At 43.9% G+C, this 27,773-nt stretch overlaps 1 protein-coding gene, 1 long non-coding RNA gene and 1 pseudogene across 11 annotated transcripts in view; 1 reads left to right on the top strand and 2 right to left on the bottom strand.

Moving 5' to 3' along the window:
• Positions 1-444: 444 nt before the first annotated feature.
• On the bottom strand, positions 445-27,473 carry senp3b (SUMO specific peptidase 3b). 2 transcript variants are annotated; one of them, XR_001322224.2, is made up of 12 exons: positions 27,195-27,473; positions 25,548-26,342; positions 24,990-25,130; positions 23,281-23,392; positions 19,533-19,680; positions 8,189-8,236; positions 4,399-4,476; positions 2,423-2,560; positions 2,089-2,172; positions 1,940-1,990; positions 1,150-1,313; positions 445-663 (listed from the first exon to the last, which is right to left on the bottom strand). XR_001322224.2 is itself a non-coding variant. In XM_014156346.2 (11 exons), exons 2-11 carry the CDS (start codon positions 26,302-26,304, stop codon positions 1,203-1,205), a joined length of 1,668 nt encoding a protein of 555 aa, XP_014011821.1. In that variant the 5' UTR covers positions 26,305-26,342; positions 27,195-27,473; the 3' UTR covers positions 445-1,202. The 2 variants fall into 2 exon arrangements, 1 of the variants encoding a protein (XP_014011821.1); XM_014156346.2 differs by having other exon boundaries at positions 445-1,313.
• On the bottom strand, positions 3,006-3,140 carry LOC123728815 (uncharacterized; annotated as a pseudogene).
• The window catches only part of LOC106577907 (uncharacterized), a 60,379-nt gene continuing 60,000 nt past the window's right edge, over positions 27,395-27,773 (top strand). For all 9 annotated transcript variants that reach the window (XR_006760518.1, XR_006760522.1, XR_006760519.1 and 6 more), the window contains exon 1: positions 27,395-27,632. This is a non-coding gene — a long non-coding RNA (uncharacterized lncRNA). The remainder of the gene's footprint in view (positions 27,633-27,773) is intronic.

Raw genomic sequence — 27,773 nt, 5'->3', positions numbered from 1 at the left:
CCCTGTGTTTGTTTATTCTTATCAACTTTGTCTATCATTGTCGGTTGCCACTATTGCCGCCTAATCTTGTTGAATTACCACTTGTGTTGTCCTTGATGATTTTCTTAAATTCTATGTGGAGGCGTCACCGGCTGGAGCAGCCTTATGTATGCATTTTTAAAAATTGTCTAATAAATTCAATAAATGCTTTTTAAAAGAAAGTCAATTATGTTCCATCCGACTTCTGCTCAAAACACACTAAAAAAAATAAAAATAAAAAAAACATGATACCTATCAACAATGTGCTTTCAGTTACTAAAAGAAAGAGGGAAATATGAAGTAGTACCACTGAAGAATATGTGCTTCCCCGGTCAAAAGTGATGCACTATAAAGGGGCATAGGCTACCATTTGGGATCCAAAGTTGTTTGTAGCCTACATGGTCCAACCCATATGACGTCAACATGAACTGGTAAGATAGTTTTTATTTGAATCAAAATATGAAACATAATCATCACTGCCCTCAAAACACCATGAACAATAAGCATTAGCAACATGTTTATTTTTTTTTTACTGACGAGAGAGAGGAACAAAAAACAAGAACTTAAGTAAAGAAGCTAGAATAACCACTTGTTTCCACTCCAATCGTCTGTTTGGGGGGCTCCTGCGTCGATAAGGTGATACATCTGTTGAGAGAAACAGAGAGAGAGAGAGAGAGTCTCCCAAGTCCAAATAAAATGTATTTTAAAATTTTTTTAAAATACACAGTTTCACTGTCAGAGAATAGCAGACATGGTTTACATCCCAAAAGGAACCCTATTACCTATACCTTGTACTGCATTTGATCCAAGGCCCATAAGGCTATGGTCAAAAGTAGTACACTACATAGGGAACAGTGTGCCATTTAGGACACACTCTTAGACTTGGCCTCTGTCAACCACAAGGAAACAACCATGAACATGAAAATTAAAACTAGGGGGTCAAGGGAGAAAAACAGAAAGAGGGCAGAAAACACATGGGGAGAAAATATAAAAATGCCCTCCTGACTTATAGTAGTAAAGTCTCTGGATGTCGTTGTCAAGAGGAAAAAATGTTCCTTTGAAATGTAACACTTTTTTCCTTTCTTTCAGTCACTAGCTTGTTAACCATAGCTCGTTAGAACCATCCCTCACTTCCTCGTTAGAATCTGCTGCTTCTTCGCTAAGAATCCTCAGAGGGCGTGGCGTCACAGCGAGAGCTTGCAGTGACACAGTTCTTTGTACATGAGTCTTCTCAGTTTGGGCATATCCTGCTGGCCGAAGCTGAACGGCTGCCCCAGGGCCAGAGTCTTGCAGTACTGGAAGGAACACAGAGAGAGAGGTTAGAAATAGTGCAGGGTTTCCCAAACTCTGTCCCAGGCCCTGCCTGGGTGCAGGTTTTGTTTTTTGCCCCAGCACTACACAGCTTATTCAAATAATCAAAGCTTGATGAGTTGGTTATTTGAATCAGCTGTGTAGTGCTAGGGGGAAAAAAAAAAAAGTGCACCCAGGGGTGTCCTGAGGACAGAGTTTGGGAAACAAAAGCCCCCAAAGCAGTGTCCAGGCCTTCTGGCACCAAATTGTCCCAGCTAGCCATCAGAGGGCAAGGTTAAGCAGTTATCATATCAAACCTATTAAATCCTAGTGTTTTGGATCTTTGTTATTTCTATATTCTTATTTAAAAAAATGTAGTTCTGTCCTTAAGCTGTTCTTGTCTATTAGTGTTCTGTATTATGGCATGTTTCATGTGGACCCCAGGAAGAGTGGCTGCTGCATTTGCAAAAGCTAATGGTGATCCTAATACAATCCTGATTTAAAGGAGTGTCTAGGTCTTGGGGCTAGGGCTTGATTTGGAATTCAGCTCAAGAGTGTGACGTACATGGACAGCTATGAACCATGGCTCTAGATCCAAGTATGAACATCTAGGATTATAATTAGGACCCACCTGAAGAACGAACGCTCCGCAGTCACTGTCATTGTTCTGGCGACCAACATTCTGAAACACACATCGAAATGTTTTGGTAAAACACAACATATTTCACGACACAGTCAAACAATCATCTGGATGTTAATTCCTGAGAAATCTTGACATACCATTTTGAAATAGCCTTTCCACCCTGTGAGGAAATCTCTCTGGTCTTTCTTGACAGCCTCCGCCTGCAGGTACTTTGCAATATGCTGAGGAGGTGGTGGAAAAGAGCAGATCATTTATAGAGACCAGTTCCTGAAGTCGGCTGATGCTGTCCGCAACTTCACATTTGACTGCTTTAACACTGGCTCCTAAATATAAAATAATACCTAACGCCCAAAATGAGTACTGTCAACTATTTCAGTCCCACTTCGAAACACAGATAAAGACTAAATCAATATAGATGATTTTTAGGACTTGTTCTAATCTGAAAGACATGAGTGGTAGTCAGGCACTCACCTTTGGGCAGCGTCGGTTAAGTGTGCGTTGGGAATCGAAGTAGGTGATGGCCCTACGGGGGATGTCAACGCTGACCAAGGACCAGTGGACCTCCAGGTGGATGGGGATCAACAGCAGGTCCTTCTGGAATATGTCCACCTGATAGAGTAGAGTGAGAGCATTATGATGAATAACAACACGTAATATGTGCTAGTTTCATCCGAGGGGGGAAGAGAGAAAGGGTTGAAGTGAAAGTGTTGTCTGTCTTGGTTTGCTCTTGGGGGTGTGTGTGTGTGTGTGCGTGTGTGTTAAGGCTTGGGTTTCTGTTCGGCGTTTTAACAAAACACATTTGTAAAGACGACTACACACTAGTACAATCAGTGCAAATCAACGTGCGGTAGGAAACAACGCTACGGCAGATGGCAAAAGTTGAAATATTTTAACTCTGGCGGCAAGTCCTATCTACCGTGGCGGCTGACGGTATTTACCATCATGCTCTAATAGAAAACAATGAAATCCGGTTTACTGTCTAGCTTGTACCGTCTAAACGCACCATTAGGGTTAGCTAAAATGACATCAAAAGCCGAATTCCTTCTAGCCAAATCAGGAGAAAGCGTGAACGCAGTTCCCCCACTACCGTAAATTATGCCGTTGAGATTCACATTTGGGGAATTCGCAGGGGTCAACACAAAAACTGGAGTGCAATGGCTGCGCCTGGGTTAACCTGCCAGGTAAGTACACTGAAAAAAATATATATAAAAAACACAAGATACATACATTTCAAAGATTTTAGTGAGTTACAGTTCATAAGGAAATCAGTCAATGGAAATCAATTCATTAGGCACTAATCTATGGATTTCACATGACTGGGAATACAGATATGCATCGGTTGGTCACATAAAAAAGTAATGTAGGGGCGTGGATCAGAAAACCAGTGACCACCATTTCCCTCATGCAGTGCAACACATCTCCTTCGCTTAGAGTTGATCAGGCTAGGCTGTTGATTGTTGGCTGTGGAATGTTGTCCACTCTTCAATGACTGTGTGAAGTTGCTGGATATTGGCGGGAACTGGATCACGCTGTCGTACACGTCAACCCAGGGCATCCCAAACATGCTTAATGGGTGCCATGCCTGGTGAGTATGCAGGCCATGGAAGAACTGGGACATTTTCAGCTTCCAGGAATTGTGTACAGATCCTTGCGACATGGGGCCGTGCATCATCATGCTGAAACATGAGGTGATGGCTGCGAATGAATGGCACAACAATGGGCCTCAAGATCTCCTCACAGTATGTCTGTGCATTCAAATTGCCTTCGATAAAATGCAAATTGTGTTCTCCATAGCTTATGCCCGCCCATACCATAACCCCACTATGGTGCACTCTGTTCACTATGTTGCAAACTGCTCCCCCACACATGGTCTTCAGTTGTGAGGCCGGTTGGACGTACTGCCAAATTCACCAAAACGACATTGGAGGCGGCTTATGGTAGAGAAATTAACATTCAATTCTCTGGCAACAGCTCTGGTGGACATTCCAACAGTCAGCATGCCAATTGCACCTCCCTCAAAACTTGGAGACATCTGTCACACTGTATTGTGTGACAAAAGTGCACATTTAGAGTGGCCTTTTAATGTCCCCAGCACAAGGTGCACCTGTGTAATGATCATGCGGTTTAATCAGCTTCTTCATATACCACACCTGTCAGGTGGATGGATTAACTTGGCAAAGGAGAAACACTAACTAACAGGGATGTAAACACATTTGTGCACAAAATAAGAGAAAAGGTTTTTGTGTGTATTGAACATTTCTGGGATATAATTCAGCTCATGAAACATGGGACCAATACTTTAATGTCGCGTTTATAATTTTGTTCAGTATATTTTTGTTCAGTGAGGTACGCTACAATTTCAATGTAAAATGGATTGACAAAGGATCATGAAAAGCCAGCGTAAAAGGGGAAAAGAAAACATTTATGGGATGAATAGGGTTTCTTACGTTCTTTGTCCATCGTTTGACTCCATCGTAGCCTTTCGTCCTCAACTTGTCGTAAAAGAAACTGTTGAAGAAGTGAACCTGAGAGGGAGAAAGACGGATGGTACAGGTATTCTCATTCACTGAATATAGTGCATTCAGAAAGTATTAATACCCCTCGACTTAATCCACGTTGTATTTATTTTCTCACCCATCTACCACAATACTCCATAATGACAAAGTGAAAGTGTTATTGAAATCTTCGCAAATGTAGTGAGAATGAAATACAAAAGTCTAATTTACATACAGTACAAGTCAAAAGTTTGAACACACACACACTCAAGGATTTCCTTATTTTTAATATTTTCTACATTGTAGAATAGTGAAGACATCAAAACTAGGAAATAACACATGGAATCTTGTAGTAACCAAAGTGTTAAATCAAAATATATTTTATAATTGAGATTCTTCAAAGTAGCCACCCTTTGCCTTGACAGCTTTGCACACTCTTGGCATTCTCTCAACCAGCTTCACCTGGAATGCTTTTCCAACAGTCTTGAAGGAGTTCCCACATATGCTGAGCACTTGGTGGCTGCTTTTCCTTCGCTCTGCGGTCCAACTCATCTCAAACCATCTCAATTGGAACCAAAATCTCAAATGTGGACCAAAAGGACAGATTTTCACCGGTCTAATGTCAACTGCTTGTGTTTCTTGGCCCAAGCAAGTCACTTCTTCTTATTGGTGTGGTTTCTTTGCAGCAATTCACCCCTGAAGGATTGATTCACACAGTCTCATCTGAACAGTTGATCTTGAGATGTGTTACTTGAACTCCGTGAAGCATTTGTTTGGGCTGCAATCCGAGGTGCAGTTAATTCTAATGAACTCATCCTCTGCAGCAGAGGCAACTCTGGTTCTTCCTTTCCTGTGGCGGTCCTTATGAGAGCCAGTTTCATTATCGCACTAGATGGTTTTTGCGACTGCACTTGAAGAAACGTTCAAAGTTCTTAAATGTCTGGATTGACCGACCATGTCTTAAAGTAAATGGACTGTCGTTTCTCTTTGCTTATTTGAGCTGTTCTTGCCATAATATGGACTTGGTCTTTTACCAAATATGGCTATGTTCTGTATACCACCCCTACTTTGTCACAACACAACTGATAGGCTGAAATGCATTAAGAAGGAAAGAAATTCCAGAAATTAACAAAGCACACCTGTTAATTGAAATGCATTCCAGGTGACTACCTCATGAAGCTGGTTGAGAGAATGCAAGCGTGCAAAACTGTCATCAAGGCAAAGGGTGGCTACTTTGAAGAACCTGATTTTTTAAAAATATGCTTAACACTTTTCTGGTTGTGATGTCTTCACTACTATTCTACAACATAGAAAATTCTAAAAAATAAATTAAAACCTTGGAACGAGTAGGTGTGTCCAAACTTTTGACTGGTACTATAAGTATTCACACCCCTTTGCTATGACACTCCAAATTGAGCTCAGGGGCATCCAATTCCCTTTTATCATCCTTGCAATGTCACTACAACTTGAAAGTCTACCTGTGGCCAATTCAAATTGTTTAGACATGATTTAGAAAGAAACACACCTGTCTATATAAGGTCCCACAGTTGACAGTGCATGTCAGAGCAGAAATTATACCATGAAGTCCAAGAAACTGTCCATAGATCTTCGGGATACAATTGTGATGAGGCATCTGGGGAAGGGTATAAAACTATTTCTAGAGTGTTGTAAGTTTCCAAGAGCACAGTGGTCTCCTTCACTGGGAAAGTTAAAAAAATAAAAAAATAAAAAAATAAATGGACCTAGCCACACTAAAGATGGCCATCCGACCAAACGTGCAAGAATGACCTTGGTCAGGGAGGTGACCAAGAACTAAATTACCATTGATTGTAGATCTAGAGAGTTTTAGAGTTCCTTGGCTCAGTAGGAAAACCATCTATACAGCACTTCACCAATCTGGGATTTATGGGAGAATGGCAAGACTGAAGCCACTCCTGAGAAAAAGCCACATGACAGCAAGCCTGGAGTTTGCATAAAGGCACGTGAAAGAAAAAAAAGAGTGTGGTCTGAAGAGACAAAAAAGTGAAACTCTTTGGCCTGAATGCAGAGCAAAACCCGCCACAACTCATCACCAATCTAACACAATCCCTCCCATGAAGCATGGTGGTGGCCAATGTTCCCTCTAAGCTGCCACAGAAGAAATAGACTTAGTATGCAAGAGATTTTGTTATAGACAGAATGCATCGAAGTAGGATTCCATTGCATTGACTCAGCCCAACTAAGCGCCTACTTTACACAGACCGCTGCGGAATAACCGTTCAGAGCTGCAGTATCCCTATATGCAAATAGACCATTGCCATATATAGATCTGTGCCATTTATTTGAACTGGACTGTGTTTACAGCATGAGCGGTGGTGAGTGACACGCTTGTTTTGAGATCAAAGCGAAAGCTGCATTTAGCCACGTGTGCACAGTTCATATCCTTTGCTAGTTAGTGAGTTATTAGCTCAGTCAGATCATTTGTAGTCAGCAACATTTCTAGACATCTTTGAAAAGCTAGTCAGGTGAAGAGCTTTTTTTGTCTTAAAGGGGCAGTGTTGTATTTTGAGACAGGCTTGAATAAGCCAGGTAGCTAATAGGCAGAGGGTAGCATAATTTGCCTGATTCCCTGTTATAACGGTATGGGAATAATAATGCATTTTATTTTGTAAAGTGGTTTCTTGCATCAAACACCATTTTCAGTCACCTTGTCTGAAGGACAAGTGGATGAGCAGGTTAATGTCAAGCACTGCATGACTTTTTCAAAAGTCTCATGGAATGTAAGTCTACATTGAACACCACACATTGGCTGCTACTGTAGGCTGAATGATAGAACAGATATTTCCATGTATAAATTTGATGGGATGCATTTTCTCCATTGTTTTTGTAGGCCTACATTATGATCTGGTAGGCCTACATTATGATCAAATAGCCAAAGTAGCCTACTTGACTACTGTAACTTAAAGCGGGTGAAGCCTGTGTTCACAGTAAACACGCGCTGGAAGTTGCACAGAAGTTTGCGCTCAGCAGACCTGAAATTTGCTCAGTACTGGAAGAAAATTGAGGGAACATTGGTGGCAGCATCATGCTATGGGGAAGCTTTTGAGCGGCAGGGACTGGGAGACTGGTAAGGATGGAGGGAACAATGAATGGAGTCAAATACAGGCAAATCCTTGTGGAGAACCTGCTTCAGAGTGTAAATGACAGACTGGGGGCGAAGATTTACATTCCAACAGGACACTGACCAAAAGCAACACTAGAATGGCTTCAGAACAAGAATGTGAAAGTCCTTGAATGGCCCAGCCAAAACCCAGACTTGAATCCCGGTGAAAATCTGTGGAGACTTGAAGATTGCTGTTCACCGCCGCTCCCCATCTAACTTAAAGCTTGAGAAAATCTGCAAGGAAGAATGGGAGAAAATCCCCACATCCAGATGTGCAAAGCTGATACAGACACATCCAACACGACTCAAAGTTGTAAACGCCACCAAAGGTGCATCTACAAAGTGAATACTTATGCAAATGTGGTAATTCATTGAAAATGAAGTATAGCACTATCAAAACATGTTTTCACTGTCATCATGCGGTATTGTGTGTAGATGGGTAAAAATAAATCTAGTTAAACAATTTTGAATTCTGGCCTTAACAAAATGTGGAAAAAGTCAGGGGGTATGAATACTTACTGAAGGCACTGTATATGGTTTTTCTGTGGGGGGGGGGAACATTATGGATTTTGTGGAAGTATGTTGTAAATGTTTTCCTACCTTCTCAGGCACCGAGTCCATCACAAGGTCACCATACATGTTCATGACCTGAAGAAACATTTTATCACCACAATGTCTTGCTTTTAAACTCTTTAAAGGCCCAGTGCTGTCAAACATGATGTTCCTGTGCTCTATCTACACACACACTTACAGTTTGGAATAATTCTGTAAAATGTTGAAAATGTTACTACCCTTCTAGTGTAAAAGCGGCTTGAGGGATTTTATTCTACTTTTTTTTTTTTTAAAGAATCTCTGTGGGATGGAGTTTTGGCCTACCTGGTGACATCACCAGGCAGTAAATTCATTAATAGATCAATATGAGAGTTCCAAACATCTCTGCCAACAGCTAGTTTTCAGTTTTCCCCTCCCCACTCAGACCACTCCCAGACAGTCGTAGCAAAATTCTTGCTTGAGAAATTGCTATTTGTTTCTTTGACTATTTTAATCGAAAAACGATCACAGTAACCATGTTTCCATCCACAGTTCTAATATGCAAGTGAAGTTATACTGTATATAAAAAAATAATCACAACAGCTGTGATGGAAACGCAGACATAATTTGTTAGTTCGACATAGTGGGATCTTTTTGTGACGGTAAAATTAATTATGCGAGAAATGGCGGGGTAAATGCCTTTATGGGCAAATATAGATTATAATAACCATCATATAGAAGTAAACTTGGAGTCACACGATGATATGGTATGTGTGGTCCTCCCACTGTCCATGTTATCCTGGGATCCTTGGGATGTCCCTATCCCATTGAAGTTGAAATACATTTTAAAAATTGTAAAAGGGACACTTCTGGATTTGGGCAATGAGGCCCTTTATCTACTCACCCAAAGTCAGATGAACTCTTGGATACAATTTGTATGTCTTGGTGTCCACAATGAAGGAAGTTTCATGAACCAGTTATAACTAGCGTTAGCGCAATGACTGGCAGTCTAGGTTATCTGCTAGCACGCAGATGCCATAGACCTCCAGTCATTGCGATAACATTATTTAGCAATTAAACTAGTTAGCGTAAATACAAAAATGGTATCCACGAGTTCATCAGACTCTGGGGAAGTAGAAAAAGGGCCTCATTACCAACATTATGAACTATCCCTTTAAGGTAAGGGTTAAGGTTAGGTTGGAGATGAAGGTTAGGGTTTAGAGTCAGGATGTCCCAAGGATTCCGAATAGCACTGACCTTCCTTGCACTACGACTAGAAAAACCATGCATTTTGTTAAGATACAGATTAAATAAATTAAGAACTTCACAGGGTGGTGATAGCCAGCGGTGATGAGCGTGATGCTCTTAATTTTTTTTTTTTTTAAATAAATAAAAATGCTTGGCTACCATTTGACAAAAAAAATATTCTTGCTCTTATCCATAATAATCTCATCATGTAGACCAGGGTTTTCCCAAACTCTGTCCTGGGGCCCCCCCTTGGTGCACGTTTTGGATTTGACCTAGCACTACACAGCTGATTAAAATAATCAAAGCTTGATGAGTTGGTTATTTTGTGTAGTGCTTGGGCAAAAACAAAAATGTGTACCCAGGGGGGTCCCCGGGACCGAGTTTGGGAAGACAAGTCTACCCATACAGCATTCTGAGCTGTTAGTTATAGAGTGCATGTGCCATGACCAAAATAGGCACATATGCTATTTAACACAAAGGTAGAGTTGAAAATACAATGGAAACACATCGAACTTTCGATTTTTATTCGGTACAATTTTTGGGGGATAAAAAGTACATTTTCAACAAGTCCATTTGGTGGAAACACACCACTGGTAAGAACATTTGCATATTTTCTTAATGCGAATACTCAAAAATCTGCATAAAAATCTGACGCTAATTGGATGGAAACCTAACCAGTAAATACATACACCAACCAGAAGCCATGGATTACAGGCAACAACCGCATGGCACTAAAGGGTAGAGCTGCCGCTTCAAGGAGCAGGATTATAACCCGGAAACTACATCATCCAACAAACAGGCAATACAGGACTAAGATTGAATCGTATTACACCGGCTCCAACGCTCGTCAGATGTGGCAGGGCCTGCAAACTATTACAGACTACAAAGGGAAGCACAGCCGCGAGCTGCCCAGTTACACGAGACTACCAGACAAACTAAATTACTTCTATGCTCGCGTCGAGGCAAGCAACACTGAAACACGCATGAGAGCATCAACTGTTCCGGACGACTGTGTGATCACACTCTCTGAAGCCTACGTGTGTAAGACCTTTAAACAGGTCAACATACACAAGGCTGCGGGGCCAGACAGATTACCAGGATATTTGCTCCGGGAATGTGCTAACCAACTGGCAGGTGTCTTCACTGACATTTTCAGCCTGTCTCTGACAGAGTCTGTAATACCAACATGTTTCAAGCAGACCATCATAGTCCCTGTGCCCAAGAACACAGAGGTAACCTGCATAAATGACTACCGATCCGTAGCACTCACGTCTGTAGCCATGAAGTGCTTTGAAAGGCTGGTCATGGCTCATCAATTCCATTATCCCAGAAACCCTAGACCTACTCTAATTTGCATATCGCCCCAACAGATCCACAGCCGATGCAATCTCTATTGCACTCCACACCGCCCTTTCCCACCTGGACAAAAAAGGAACACCTATGTGAGAATGCTATTTATTGACCACAGCCCAGCGTTCAACACCATAGTGCCCTCAAAGCGCATCACTAAGCTAAGGACCCTGGGACTAAGCACCTCCCTCTGTAACTGGATCCTGGACTTCCTGACGGGCCGCCCCCAGGTGGTAAGGGCAGGTAACAACACATCCGACACGCTGATCCTCAACACGGGAGCCCCTTAGGGCATGTACTCCATATTCACTCATGACTGCATAGCCAGGCACGACTCCAACACCATCATTAAGTTTGCCGATGACAACAGAGGTAGGCCTGATCACCGAGAAAGATGACAGCCTATAGGGAGGAGGACAGAACCGGGCCGTGTGGTGACAGGACAACAACCTCTTCCTCAATGTAACCAAGACAAAGGAGATGATTGTGGACTACAGGAAAAAGAGGACTGAGCACGGCCCCGTTCTCATCGACGGGGCTGTAGTGGAGCAGGTTGAGAGCTTCAAGTTCCTTGGTGTCCACATCACCAACAAACTATCATGGTCCAAACACACCAAGACAGTTGTGAAGAGGGCACGACAAAGCCTCTTCCCTCTCAGGAGTGTGGAAAGATTTGGCATGGGTCCTCAGCTCCTAAAAACGTTCTACAACTGCACCACCGAGAGCATCCTGACTGGTTGCATAACTGCCTGGTATTTCAACTGCTCGGCCTCCGACCGCAAAGCACTACAGAGGGTAGTGCGTACGGACCAGTACATCACTGGGGCCAAGCTTCCTGCCATCCAGGACCTCTTTACCAGGCGGTGTCAGAGGAAGGCCCTAAATATGGTCAAAGCCTCCAGCCACCCTAGTCATACTAAAACATGAAACGCCCGTGCTCAGGTCTGTTCAACGCTGGTCCAACCAAAAGGATTTGGTGAGCGAGTTTATTAGCAAGTGCATCGGTGATGTTGTACCCACAGCGACTAATAAAACCTTTCCCAACCAGAAACCGTGGATTGATGGCAGCATTCGCGCAAAACTGAAAGCGCGAACCACCACTTAATCAGGGCAAGGCGACCTGAAACATGACCCAATACAAACAGTGTAGCTATTCCCTCTGCAAGGCAATCAAACAAGCTAAGCTTCAGTATAGAGACAAAGTAGAGTCACAAGTCAACGGCTCAGACAAGAGAGGCATGTGGCAGGGTCTACAGTCAATCATGGACTACAAAAAGAAAACCAGACCTGTCGCAGACCACGATGTCTTGCTCCCAGACAAACTAAACAACTTCTTTGCTCACTTTGAGGACAATACAGTGCCACCGACACGGCCCGCTACCAAAACCTGCAGGCTCTCCTTCACTGCAGCCAACATGACTAAAACATTTAAACTTGTGAACCCTCACAAGGCTGCCGGCCCAGACGGCGTCCACAGAGCATGCGCAGACCAGCTGGCTGGTGTTTACACGTACATATTCAATCAATCTTGATCCCAGTCTGCTGTTCCCACATGTTCCAAAGAAAGCTAAAGTAACTGAGCTAAATGACTATCGCCCCGTAGCATTCACTTCCGTCATCATGAAGTGCTTTGAGAGACTAGTCACCTTCACCCTACCTGACACCCTAGACCCACTCCAATTTGCTTACCTCCCCAATAAGTCCACAGACGACGCAATCACACTGCCCTAACCCATTTGGACAAGAGGAATACCTATGTAAGAATGCTGTTCATAGACTACAGCTCAGCATTTAACACCATAGTACCCTCCAAACTCGTCATTAAGCTCGAGACCCTGGGTCTCGACCCCGCCCTGTGCAACTGGGTCCTGGACTTCCTGACAGGCTGCCCCCAGGTGGTGAGGGTAGGAAAAAAAATCACCCCGCTGATCCTCAACACTGTGGTAGGCTTGATTACCAACAACGATGAGATGGCTTACAGGGAGGAGGTGAGGGCCCTTGGAGTGTGGTGTCAGGAAAATAACCTCACACTCAATATCAACAAATCAAAGGAGATGATCGTGGACTTCAGGAAACAGCAGCCCCCTATCCACATCGACGGGACAGTAGTGGAGAAGGTGGAAAGTTTTAAGTTCACGGACAAACTGAAATGGTCCACCCACACAGACAGCACGGTGAAGAAGGCGCAGCAGCGCCTCTTCAGCCTCCATCAAAAACACTCAAACTTCTACAGATGCACAATCGAGAGCATCCTGTCGGGCTGTATCACCGCCTGGTACGGCAACAGCACCGCCCAAAACCATAAGGCTCTTCAGAGGGTAGTGAGTTCTGCACAACGCATCACCGGGGGCAAACTACCTGACCTCCAGAACAGCAATACCACCCGATGTCACAGGAAGGACAAACAGATCATCAAGGACAACAACCACCCGAGCCACTGCCTGTTCACCCCGCTATCATTCAGAAGGCGAGGTCAGTACAGGTGCATCAAAGCTGGGACCGAGAGACTGAAAAACAGCTTCTATCTCAAGGCCATCAGACTGTTAAACAGCCATCACTAACATTGAGTGGCTGCTACCAACATACTGACTCATCTCACGCCACTTTTATAATAAAAAATTGGATGTAATAAATGTATCACTACCCACTTTAAAACAATGCCACTTTATATGAAGTTTACATACCCTACATTACTCATCTCATTTTACCTTTATTTAACCAGGTAGGCTAGTTGAGAACAAGTTCTCATTTGCAACAACGACCTGGCCAAGATAAAGCAAAGAAGTTCGACACATAGAACACCACAGAGTTACACATGGAATAAACCAACAAACAATCAACAATACAGTAGAAAAATCTATATACAGCATGTGCAAATGAAGTAGGATAAGATAAGTAAAGCAATAAATAGGCCATAGAGGCAAAATAATTACAATTTAGCATTAACACTGGAGTGATAGACGTGCAGATGATGATGTGCAAGTAGAGATACTGGGGTGCAAAAGATAACAAAAAGATAACAAAAAGATAACAGGGCTCCGGGCAGCCGAGCGGAAATGGAGGAAAACTTGCCTCCCTGCGGACCTGGCATCCTTTCACTCCCTCCTCTCTACATTTTCCTCTTCTGTCTCTGCTGCTAAAGCCACTTTCTACCACTCTAAATTCCAAGCATCTGCCTCTAACCCTAGGAAGCTCTTTGCCACCTTCTCCTCCCCTAGGAAGCTCTTTGCCACCTTCTCCTCCCTCCTGAATCCCCCCCCCCCCCTTCTCCCTCTCTGCGGATGACTTCGTCAACCATTTTGAAAAGAAGGTCGACGACATCCGATCCTCGTTTGCTAAGTCAAGCGACACCGCTGGTCCTGCTCACACTGCCCTACCCTGTGCTTTGACCTCTTTCTCCCCTCTTTCTCCAGATGAAATCTCGCGTCTTGTGACGGCCGGCCGCCCAACAACCTGCCCGCTTGACCCTATCCCCTCCTCTCTTCTCCTGACCATTTCCGGAGACCTTCTCCCTTACCTCACCTCGCTCATCAACTCATCCTTGACCGCTGGCTACGTCCCTTCCGTCTTCAAGAGAGCGAGAGTTGCACCCCTTCTGAAAAAACCTACACTCGAGCCCTCCGATGTCAACAACTACAGACCAGTATCCCTTCTTTCTTTTCTCTCCAAAACTCTTGAACGTGCCGTCCTTGGCCAGCTCTCCTGCTATCTCTCTCAGAATGACCTTCTTGATCCAAATCAGTCAGGTTTCAAGACTGGTCATTCAACTGAGACTGCTCTTCTCTGTGTCACGGAGGCTCTCTGCACTGCTAAAGCTAACTCTCTCTCCTCTGCTCTCATCCTCCTAGACCTATGTGCTGCCTTTGATACTGTGAACCATCAGATCCTCCTCTCCACCCTCTCCGAGTTGGGCATCTCCGGCGCGGCCCACGCTTGGATTGCGTCCTACCTGACAGGTGGCTCCTACCAGGTGGCGTGGCGAGAATCTGTCTCCGCACCACGTGCTCTCACCACTGGTGTCCCCCAGGGCTCTGTTCTAGGCCCTCTCCTATTCTCGCTATACACCAAGTCACTTGGCTCTGTCATATCCTCACATGGTCTCTCCTATCATTGCTATGCAGACGACACACAATTAATCTTCTCCTTTCCCCCTTCCGATAACCAGGTGGCGAATCGCATCTCTGCATGTCTGGCAGACATATCAGTGTGGATGACGGATCACCACCTCAAGCTGAACCTCGGGAAGACGGAGCTGCTCTTCCTCCCGGGGAAGGACTGCCCGTTCCATGATCTCGCCATCACGGTTGACAACTCCATTGTGTCTTCCTCCCGGGGAAGGACTGCCCGTTCCATGATCTCGCCATCACGGTTGACAACTCCATTGTGTCCTCCTCCCAGAGTGCTAAGAACCTTGGCGTGACCCTGGACAACACCCTGTCGTTCTCTACTAACATCAAGGCGGTGACCCGATCCTGTAGGTTCATGCTCTACAACATTCGCAGAGTACGACCCTGCCTCACACAGGAAGCGGCGCAGGTCCTAATCCAGGCACTTGTCATCTCCCGTCTGGATTACTGCAACTCGCTGTTGGCTGGGCTCCCTGCCTGTGCCATTAAACCCCTACAACTCATCCAGAACGCCGCAGCCCGTCTGGTGTTCAACCTTCCCAAGTTCTCTCACGTCATCCCGCTCCTCCGCTCTCTCCACTGGCTTCCAGTTGAAGCTCGCATCCGCTACAAGACCATGGTGCTTGCCTACGGAGCTGTGAGGGGAACGGCACCTCCGTACCTTCAGGCTCTGATCAGGCCCTACACCCAAACAAGGGCACTGCGTTCATCCACCTCTGGCCTGCTCGCCTCCCTACCTCTGAGGAAGCACAGTTCCCGCTCAGCCCAGTCAAAACTGTTCGCTGCTCTGGCACCCCAATGGTGGAACAAGCTCCCTCACGACGCCAGGACAGCGGAGTCAATCACCACCTTCCGGAGACACCTGAAACCCCACCTCTTTAAGGAATACCTAGGATAGGATAAAGTAATCCTTCTAACCCCCCCCCTTAAAAGATTTAGATGCACTATTGTAAAGTGGTTGTTCCACTGGATATCATAAGATGAATGCACCAATTTGTAAGTCGCTCTGGATAAGAGCGTCTGCTAAATGACTTAAATGTAATGTAAATGTAATAAATAACAATATAGAGATGAGGTAGTTGGGTAGGCTATTTACAGATTGGCTGTGTACAGGTACAGTGATCAGTAAGCTGCTCTGACAGCTGATGCTTAAAGTTAGAGAGGGAGATATGAGTCTCCAGCTTCAGTGATTTTTGCATCTCGTTCCAGTCATTGGCAGCAGAGAACTGTAAGGAAAGGCGGCCAAATGAGGTGTTGGCTTTGGGGATGACCAGTGAAATATACCTGCTGGAGCACATGCTACGGGTGGGTGTTGCTATGGTGACCAGTGAGCTGAGAGAAGGCAGGGCTTTACCTAGCAAAGACTTACAGATGACCTGGAGCCAGTGGGTTTGGCGACGAATATGAAGCGAGGGCCAGCCAACGAGAGCATACAGGTCACAGTGGTGGGTAGTATATGGGGTATTGGTGACAAAACGGATGGCACTGTGATAGACTACATCCAGTTTGCTGAGTAGAGCGTTGGAGGCTATTTTGTAATTGACATGGCCGAAGTCAAGGATCGGTAGCATAGTCCGTTTTACGAGGGTGTTTGACAGCATGAGTGAACGAGGCTTTGTTGCGAAATAGGAAGCCGATTCTAGATTTCATTTCGAATTGAAGATTTCTAATGTGAGACTGGAAGGCGAGTCTACAGTCTAACCAGTCACCTAGGTATTTGTAGTTGTCCACATATTGTAAGTTAGAACCGCCCAGAGTAGTGATGCTGGACGGGCGGGCAGCGATCGGTTGAAGAGCATGCATTTAGTTTTACTTGCATTTAAGAGCAGTTGGAGGCCACGGAAAGAGAGTTGTATGGCATTGAAGCTCATCTGGAGGTTAGTTAACACAGTTTACAATGAAGGGCCAGAGGTATACAGGATGGTGTTACCAGCAGCGAGAGCGACATCATTGATGTATACAGAGTAGAGTGTCGGCCCGAGAATTGAACCCTGTGGCACCCCCATAGAGACTGCCAGAGGTCCGGACAACAGGCCCTCCGATTTGACATACTGAACTCTATCGGAGAAGTAGTTGGTGAACCAAGCGAGGCAATCATTTGAGAAACCAAGGCTGTCGAGTCTGCCAATAAGAATGTGGTGATTGACAGAGTCAAAAGTCTTAGCCTGGTCGATGAATACGGCTGCACAGTAATGTCTCTTATCGATGGCGGTTATGATATCGTTTAGGATCTTGAGCGTGGCTGAGGTGCACCCATGACCAGCTCGGAAACCAGATTGCATAGCGGAGAAGGTACGGTGAGATTCTAAATGGTCAGTAATCTGTTTGTTAACTTGGCTTTCGAAGACCTTAGAAAGGCAGGGTAGGATAGATATAGGTCTGTAGCAGTCCCCCTTTGAAGAGGGGGATGACCGCGGCAGCTTTCCAATCTTTGGGAATCTCAGACAACACGAAAGAGAGGTTGAACAGGCTAGTAATAGGGGTTGCAATAATTTCGGCAGATAATTTTAGAAAGAGAGGGTCCAGATTGTCTAGCCCGTCTGATTTGTAGGGGCCCAGATTTTGCCGCTTTCAGAACATCAGCTATCTGGATTTGGGTGTAGGAGAAGTGGGGGAGGTTTGGGCGAGTTGCTGTGGGGAGCGCAGGGCTGTTGGGGTAGCCAGATGGAAAGCATGGCCAGCCGTAGAAAAATGCTTCTTGAAATTCTCAATTATTGTGGATTTATCGGTAGTGACAGTGTTTCCTATCCTCAGTGGAGTGGGCAGCTGGGAGGAGGTGCTCTTACTCTCCATGGACTTTACAGTGTCTCTGAACTTTGAGTTTGTACTACAGGATGCAAAATTCTGTTTGAAAAAGCTAGTCTTAGCTTTCCTAACTGCCTGTGTATATTGGTTCCCATCTTCCCTGAAAAGCTGCATATCATGGGGGCTATTCGATGCTAATGCAGAACGCCACAGGATGTTTTTGTGCTGGTCAAGTGCAGACAGGTCTGGAGTGAACCAAGGGCTATATCTGTTCCTGGTTCTAAATTCTTTGAATGGAGCATGCTTATTTAAGATGGTGAGGAAGGCACTTTTAAAGAATAACCAGGCATCCTCTACTAACGGAATGAGGTCAATGTCATTCCAGGATACCCCGGCCAGGTCGATTAGAAGTGTTTCACGGAGCGTTTGACAGTGATGAGGGGTGGTCGTTTGACCATAGACCCATTACGGATGCAGGCAATGAGGCAGTGATCGCTGAGATCTTGGTTGAAAACAGCAGCGGTGTATTTGGAGGGCGAGTTAGTTAGGATGATATCTATGAGGGTGCCCGTGTTTACAGATTTGGGGTTGTACCTGGTAGGTTCAATGATAATTTGTGTGAGATTGAGGGCATCAAACTTAGATTGTAGGATGGCCGGGGTGTTAAGCATGTCCCAGTTTAGGTCACCTAGCAGCACGAGCTCTGAAGATAGATGGGGTTAATCAATTCACATAGTGTCCAGGGCACAGCTGGGGGCAGAGGGTGGTCTATAGCAAGCGGCAACGGTGAGAGACTTGTTTCTGGAAAGGTGAATTTTTAGAAGTAGAAGCTGGAATTGTTTTGGTACAGACCTGGATAGTAAGACAGAAGTCTGCAGGCTCTCTCTGCAGTAGATTACAACATGGCCCCCTTTGGCAGTTCTATCTTGGCGGAAAATGTAAATGTGTATATACTGAACTCTAACATCTACTGCATCTTGCCTATGCCGTTCGGCCATCACTCATCCATATATTTTTATGTACATATTCTTATTCATTCTCTTACACTTCTGTGTATAAGGTAGTTGTGAAATTGTTAGATATTACTGTATGGTCGGAACTAGAAGCACAAGCATTTCGCTACACTCGCATTAACATCTGTTAACCATGTGTGACAAATAAAATTTGATTCATAGACTGTTCTCTCTGCTACCGCACGGCAAGTGGTACCAGAACGCCAAGTCTTAGTCCAAAAGGCCTCTAAACAGCTTCTACCCCAAAGCCATAAGACTCCTGAACAGCTAATCAAATGGCTACCCAGACTATTTGCATTGCCTGCCCCCCAAATTTGCTGCTACACTATTAATTTATGCATAGTCACTTTAACTCTACCTACATGCACATATTACCTTGACTAACCTTTGCCCCCACACATTGTCTCTGTACCGGTACCCCGTATATAGCCTCGCTTCTGTTATTTTACTGCTGCTCTTTAATTATTTGTTACTCAATTATTTTTTACTTAAAACTTATTTTTCTTAAAACTGCATAGTTGGTTAAGGGCTTGTAAGTAAGCATTTCACTGTAAGGTCTACAGCTGTTGTATTCGGCGCATGTGACAAATACAATTTGAGGTACTTAAATTGTTACCAAGAAATGATTTGATATTGAGATAAAAATGGTTGCATTGGACCTTGGAAAAATAACACCTCTTTGCCAACAAGGCACAATCCTAACTTGACATGCAAACAAATAGAAATGTAGCATAAGTCATGCAAAGATGTCATTGCAAAGTATGCAAAACATATGCAAAAATTCAGGTGCAGATATTAAGTTAGAATCCAGTCTGTTGTATTTTGTCGGGGGGTCCCACCTTAGGGCATACAGTTGTGTTATTACTTGTTATAAGCATGCGACAGGCCTTATAATGCTTTATAGAATGTTTAGTACAGGGTCCCACCCACCTGGTCATTGAGCCAGTTCTGTCCGTACAGCGTGCTGAGATCATCCATGGTGAGGACATGACGCTTGTAGTTGACGCGGAACCCTCGCACCATGGCTGTGCCGGACGACCTCTGGTAGGACTGGATTAAGTGTTGCACCACCGCTTTCCTGTTTTACATGGAAACATCAGACGAGGAATATAAAACGTTCAAAACCTTTTCTGTATTATACTGGCCGCCTTTTTGTATTTTTTTGGAAATATGACATGGAAGTGAAGGATAACTTGAACCATAAAATACATACATACACACACACACAGTTGAAGTCAGACGTTTACATACACCTTAGCCAAATACATTTAAACTCAGTGAAAATTCCCTGTCTTTGGTCAATTAGGATCAACACTTTATTTTAAGAATGTGAAATGTCAGAATAATAGTAGAGAGAATGATTTCAGCTTTTATTTCTTTCATCACATTCCCATTGGGTCAGAAGTTTACATACACTCAATAAGTATTTGGTAGCATTGCCTTTAAATTGTTTAACTTGGGTCAAACGATTCGGGTAGCCTTCCACAAGCTTCCCACAATAGGTTGGATGAATTTTGGACCATTCCTCCTGACAGAGCTGGTGTAACTGAGTCAGGTTTGTAGGCCTCCTTGCTCGCACAAGCTTTTTCAGTTCTGCCCACACATTTCTATATGATTGAGGTCAGGGCTTTGTGATGGCCACTCCAATACCTTGACTTTGTTGTCCTTAAGCCATTTTGCTACAACTTTGGAAGTATGCTTGGGTCCATTGTCCATCTGGAAGACCAAGCTTTAACTTCCTGACTGATGTCTTGAGATGTTTCTTCAATATATCCACAAAATGTTCCTTCATGATGCCATCTAAATTGTGAAGGGCACTAGTCCCTCCTGCAGCAAAGCACCCCCACAACATGATGCTGCCACCTCCGTGCTTCAGGGTTGGGATGGTGTTCTTTGGCTTGCAAGCCTCCCTCTTTTTCCTCCAAACATAATGATGGTCATTATGGCCAAACAGTTCTATTTTTGTTTCATCAGACCAGAGGACATTTCTCCAAAAAGTACAATCTTCGTCCCCATGTGCAGTTTTAAACCGTAGTCTGGCTTTTTCATGGCGGTTTTGGAGCAGTGGCTTCTTCCTTTCAGGTTATCATGATATAGGACTCATTTTACTGTGGATATAGATACTTCTGTCTCTGTTTCCTCCAGCATCTTCACAAGGTCCTTTGCCGTTGTTCTGGGATTGATTTGCACTTTTCGCACCAAAGTACGTTCATCTCTAGGAGACAACGCGTCTCCTTCCTGAGCGGTATGACGGCTGCGTGGTCCCATGGTGTTTATACTTGCGTACTATTGTTTGTACAGATGAACGTGGTACCTTCAGGCGTTTGGAAATTGCTCCAAAGGATGAACTAGACTTGTGGAGGACTACAATTTTTTCTGAGGTCTTGGCTGATTTCTTTTGATTTTCCCATGATGTCAAGCAAAGAAGCACTGAGTTTGAAGGTAGGCCTTGAAATACATCCACAGGTACACCTCCAATTGACTAAAATTATGTGAATTAGCCTGTCTGAAGCTTCTAAAGCCATGACATCACTTTCTGGAATTTTCCAAGCTGTTTAAAGGCACAGTCAACTTAGTGTATGTAAACTTCTGACCCACTGGAATTGTGATACAGTGAATTATCAATGAAATAATCTGTCTAAACAATTGTTGGAAAATGACTTGTGTCATGCACAAAGTAGATGTCCTAACCAATTTGCCAAAACTATAGTTTGTTAACAAGAAATTTGTGGAGTGGTTGAAAAACGAGTTAATGAGTCCAAACTAAGTATGTAAACTTCCGACTTCAACTGTGAGAGATATATATATATATATAGTGTTAAAAGTTTACACTTGGTAACAGCTGCGTCGTATGTACCAAGACGTTTTTCTACAACTATTCCCTCAGTTTCATTCCGTTTTCTTCTGTTTGGTGCCTAAACCCTAGTGATGAATGGACAGAACTGGCTCAAGGGCCAAGTTCATTTTATTTCACCTTTATTTAACCAGGTAGGCTAGTTAATAACAAGTTCTCATTTGCAACTGCGACCTGGCCAAGATAAAGCATAGCAATTTGACACATACAACAACACAGAGTTACACATGGAATAAACAAAACAGTCAATAATACAGTAGAAGGAAAAAAAAGATTTAAAAAAGTATATACAGTGAGTGCAAATGAGGTAAGATAAGGGAGTTAAGGTAATAAATAGGCCATGGTGGGGAAGTACTTACAATATAGCAATTAAACACTGGAATGGTGGATGTGCAGAAGATGAATGTGTATAGATACTGGGGTGCAAAGAAGCAAGATAAATAAATAAATACAGTATGGGAATGAGGTAGATAGATGGGCTGTTTACAGATGGGCTATGTACAGGTGCAGTGATCTGTGAGCTGCTCTGACAGCTGGTGCTTAAAGCTAGTGAGGGAGATATGAGTCTCAAGCTTCAGTGATTTTTGCAGTTCGTTCCAGTCATTGGCAGGAGAGAACTGGAAGGAAAGGCAACCAAAGGAGATATTGGCTTTGGGGGTGACCAGTGAGATATACCTGCTGGAGCGCGTGCTACGAGTGGGTGCTGCTATGGTGACCTGATACATGTGGCACCCCCATAGAGACTGCCAGAGGTCCGGACAACAGGCCCTCAGATTTGACATACTGAACTATCGGAGAAGTAGTTGGTGAACCAAGCGAGGCAATCATTTGAGAAACAAAGGCTGTCGAGTCTGCCAATAAGAATGTGGTGATTGACAGAGTCGAAAGCCTTGGCCAGGTCGATGAATACGGCTGCACAGTAATGTCTCTTATCGATGGCGGTTATGATGTCGTTTAGGACCTTGAGGGTGGCTGAGGTGCACCCATGACCAGCTCTGAAACCAGATTGCATAGCTGAGAAGGTACGGAGGGATTAGAAATGGACGGTAATCTTTTTGTTAACTTGGCTTTCGAAGACCTTAGAAAGACAGGGTAGGATAGATATAGGTCTGTAGCAGTTTGGGTCTAGAGTGTCACCCCCTTTGAAAAGACGGATGACCGTGGCAGATTTCCAATCTTTGGGAATCTCAGACGATACGAAAGAAAGCTTGAACATGTTAGTAATAGTGGGTGGGACCCTGTACTAAACACTCTACAAAGCATTATAATGCCTTACAGATGGTTTCAGTCACCATCTTCAGTTCATAAGATTTGTGCCTTGTCATAACACAAAGACTAACTTGATTCAACATACTCAGAACTTGGGTGATGCTGGTAACATGTTGGTGGTTTCCTTTCCCTTTGGTTAAAATAGCTTAACAGATAAGAAGAGGTAAAAATACCATATTTGGGAGTCTGAAATCATAGTATTAGAATCATTCAGATTCTATGTCTGAGTGCTGCGTAGAAGGAATGCATGACTACTCTCTGTAAGGATAGATTTATTTACATTCCACCTGGCCTCGGCCAAGAGAACCAGGCTTTTTAAGGCCAACATTTAAAAGGCTCCTTACCGATCCCAAGTAGACATCAGTTAGTATAAATATTAGGCTACATTGTGTTTCTTTTTTGGGTTGGTGTCGCTCTCTGTGTATGTGTCCCTGCACAGTATAGGAAATTATGTTTCATTGGGGTTTGTATGTGTGTACCATGAGTGAACGTGTCCATACGCAGGTGTGCGTGTATTGCTTTGCATGTATATGTATGTGTGTGGGTCAGACGGACCTGTGAGGCTGTGAGAAGTTGTCGTTGAAGATGTCCTGTAGTTTCTCCACCACGTCGTCAGCGTGGATGGGGATCAGACTGCCATACTTCTGGAGAGACTCGTCCAGGATCCCTGAGAGAATGGGAAAACAGAATGTTGGGAGAGTAATAGTGAATCACACAGACAGTAGAGGATTCTACTATGGGGGAAATGACACAGACAGTAGAGGATTCTACTATTGGGGGGAAATGACACAGACAGTAGAGGATTCTACTATGGGGGGGGGGAGAGAAATCCCAGACAGTAGAGGATTCTACATGACCTTCAGCAGCCAATCTCAGTCCTATAATCATATCCTGGTAGCAGGTGTGCAAAGAAACTATATCAATAGGAAAGAAGAACCTTAATATCTATTACTTTAACTGAGCATCAATTGACACCTGATGTAGATTTCACCGGAGTTGATGCAACACTTCCTTGAAGTGAACTGACCACCTGCACGGACTCTCCCTAGCTTAATACACTCGCCCCCCAATTCCCCCTTCCCCAAAGCATGTGTAAATATTGGACTATTATAAATTGAGCCTTACTGTATTATCCTTCAGCTAACATGTTTATTCTATTCTACGGAACCGTTTACTTTATGTTCATATTCTTATATTTTATTATTTCTTATTGTTGTTGCATTGTGGAGAAGGTACCTTCAAGTAAGCTTGTCATTGGACGATGTATACTGTACATACGACTAGTAAAACTTGGAACTTCCTTTTACATTTTCATCATAGGTTCGATATGTAAAATCATGGCTGCGGTCCAAACACTTAAAAGACACACCCTCGTCCACTTACCCCCCACCTTGTGCCCTTGCGGGAATCCCCATCTTGGAGGGCGGTCCAAATGATTAGCCAAGCAAGGGAAGTTTGCAACGTAAGCCCCTCGACCCTCGTTTTTAGTCAGCTTTGCGAGTGTGCAATTATGTTCACTCCGGGGCCTGAAACTCCCCATAATTCAATTCACTACGATTGTGCATCCGCTAAGTCAGCGAAAACTTAAAAACAACATCAATGCAGAAGTCAACATAAGAGTGTAAGTAAAAACAAATAAGTTTGAAATTGTGCTACTAATGCACATGATGGCACAAACACGTCTCGCAAAAAGTAAATGTTTTTGTTTGGTTATCATTTGGAAATTGTAGAAATAAAAAAAATGTCCTTCATAAGTCCCAGCTAGGCAGGCTAACGTTAGTTAGCTAATTAATTTGCTAGCTATCATACAGTAGGCATATATGAATAATTATACATTTAATATAAGTAGACATGCACTCATAATTGACTGTAGCGCATATAAAGCACCCACAAGCTACCGGTGGCTGAAAACACAATCATCGCGAGATGAAAGAATGACGAAGTTCCGGGCCAAGGGTGGTCCATTTAAAAATCATTCCTTCCTCACCCTGCAAGTGTATACTCGTCAGACGTCATCAAAAGTGTCCACTTAATTTGAGGGCTGAGTGGATAGGGTGTGTCTAAGTGTTTGGACCGTAGCCCATGTCATCTAACAAGCTTCATTTCTCCAACTCTAACAAAATATGACATGAATTAATGTAAAGTGTATTTGCCAGAAATGTCTGCATAACATGTTTGTAAGAGTGTTTTAGTAATTTCATAATATAACCAATTTAACTAGAAAAGGTCATTTTCCTGAAGAACAATTATATGTTTTAGTTTACCATGCACGCAGCTCATGTGTTCTTCAGTGAGGGCGACCTCCACAGGTTTCTCTCGGACAATAGAGTAGGAAGCCTCTGGTTCCCCCAGAACTCCCATCTGGATGGACTGGTAGTCTCCTGAGTAACCATTCAACCGGTCGTCTGCAGGGATGACAACTTTAGTCAATTCAAATGTTATTCGTCACATGCTTGGTAAACAACAGGTGTAGATGAACAGTGAAATGCTTAGTTACGGGCCCTTCCCAACAACGCAGAGAGAATTGCTAACATTATGATGATTGTCATCTTACATCCTGGTTAGTATGAGCTTAAGAATAATTAAAACATTACGGCAATTATCGTGGAGATTGCACAGTTTAAGATTTGTAAAAATCAACGCACTCATTGTCAGACGCTTTAAGCAATACACTTGTTTTCCTCTCGTAAGTTAATGGTACCCGTTAATGTGTATAACATTTATGGAATGTTTATGTATGGCTCCATCTAAGTGTGTTGTTTATCGAAGAAACTGTCGACCCTTCAGTTTCTCAAAAACAACTCCCCATCTAGGGAGCTCACCTCGTTCAGATCCACTGAGCCTCTCGTCGTCTGACAGCGGGCTGAGGCCTAGGTCTGCTCCCCTCCTGTGCCGGTTGGCGTACTGACTGTACTGGGGCCACTTCCTCGCCCTCCTGTGCCCCAGAGTGCCGACCCACAGGGCCCGCTGACGCCAGGTCTTCCAATGCTGAGTAAGGCGGGACCGAAGGCCGGAATGGGAGCGGAGCTTCCGCCAGCGCCTTAGCCTGCGCTGCCGGAGCACATTGAGCCTGGACTGGATAGGGTTGATGGGAAAGTCCCTGGCTTTATTTTCGGCCTGGTTGTTGTCATTGTCGTCGTCATCATCCTCCAGTGGTGCTTGCAGCTGGTGATGATGATGATTCTGCTCTTGTAGGGATGTGGTGGGAACCATGTGTGGGACCTCCCATTCAACCTCAGCCTCCTCTCCATCTTCCTCCTCTTCTTCCTGCTCCTCTTCATCCCAGCCTTCACCTTCTTCGAAATCCACTTCTTCCTCCTCATCTTCTTCCTCATCCCCATCTTCCTCCATCTCCTCCCGTTCCAACTCCTCCATGTACTCAGCATCCCAGGCCTCCCTTTCTTTCTGGTCCAGTTTCAGGTGCATGGGGCTGGGCATCTGATGGGTGGAGGTGGGGTCCATCCCCAGGTGACCCCCAGAGATCCCTACACCACCACCTCCACTGTCTTCCTGACCCACAGCTAGGCCCAGCTCTCCCTGCCAGCGGTTCTGTGCTAGGCTGCTACCACTGTCCCTCATGGTCCACGGGCAACCCACGACCTGCGCCAGCTCGTCGCCTGTGGAACAAGTGAGGGGAGAGACAACGGAAGAATGGCACGACTGGTTAGTGGGATTTTTTGCAGTAGGTAAAGGTATTCTGGTACTAATAAGCAAATCTATATCAAATGAAGTGTCTCGCATGTGTGCATGCTTAATAACCTGCAACCCGATTTTTATTTCTGCAATTATTTGCCCAAATGTGTGTGTTGGATAGGTAAGCTGTCCATGTCACATAAGTAGTTGTCAACAGCTCAATATAAGTTCCAACAATTTGCATTGACTAATTTACATCCTTGGCCGTGAAAAGCCATACATGCAGTTAGGTGACATTACTGTAACTAATCATTATTGCTGTGAACTGGAAACAGAATGTGTAATTATTGCGCTAACTAGGCAGTGATGGTTTACACTCCTATTGAAGACGCAAAAAGAATACATATTTTACAAATTTGCATTACAGGACTGCTCATTAGGTAGTAAAACATCAGCTGGCAAGGTGGCTACAGCTGGCGTATGCAGCTAGTTTTTTAGCCATTAGCTGCTAAGCTAACTAGCTAACGTTAGCTAGCTAATGAGAAGATGGAAACATGTTTAGGTTGTTTCGACATGACCTACTTAAGCAAATTTTACGTTAACTATCAAACTATTTATATGTTACACCTTAGTGTGTTGCATACACAATGTAGAAGCAACTGCATTCGTGAAATAGCAAGTTAGCTACATAACAAATTAGGTGTAAAACGGTGCTGTTAGCAAGACTAGCTAGTTATGTCGCTGCTAACGCAAGCTAACTAGCCAACATAAAAAAAACAAAATACAGCCGGTCGGCCTAACGTATGTGTTTAGAGATAATGCTAACCCGTACTCACCGTTAAACTGCAGTTTTGTGCAAATGTATGACTTATATACAGTTAAGCGTTTGCGCAGTGTTTTAAATTATATTTGGGATCAAAACTGACACAAATGTTCTAGTAAACCTCATTCAATGAAGCAGACAGGTGTAGTTGAAGCAATCGTCAGTCACCCCCAGTTACTTTGATCCCTTTCCGGACTTCCGGTTTCAAGAAAATAACATCACTTTTAGTACAGATGATTTGCTGTTTTACGGCACTATGCACAATAAGGGACTTAACTTTAATTACATTTTGGACGTTTTAAAATGGGTTAAAAAGCAATAGCAGTTTACCAAGACGATTTTATTATAACAACCCTGCCGATTGACAACACAAAAGTGGTCGCGCTGCATATGCGTCATTTTTGACCTAGCGCCTTGACGTGACATCCGAGCAGAGCAGGGCAGTGTACAGGTAAGAAATGGTCTTTTCGACCATTTTGCTTTATATCAATATGGGAAGGAATTTATATAATCTGTAAATGCGCGACATAACAGAAAATAATACATTATACTAGTGTAATTATATTCAGCTGTGAGCGCTTTTGAAGTGTTC

Source organism: Salmo salar, chromosome ssa18 (assembly GCF_905237065.1).
Source record: "Salmo salar chromosome ssa18, Ssal_v3.1, whole genome shotgun sequence".
Lineage (NCBI taxonomy): Eukaryota > Metazoa > Chordata > Actinopteri > Salmoniformes > Salmonidae > Salmo > Salmo salar.
This window is presented reverse-complemented; position numbering and strand designations above follow the sequence as displayed.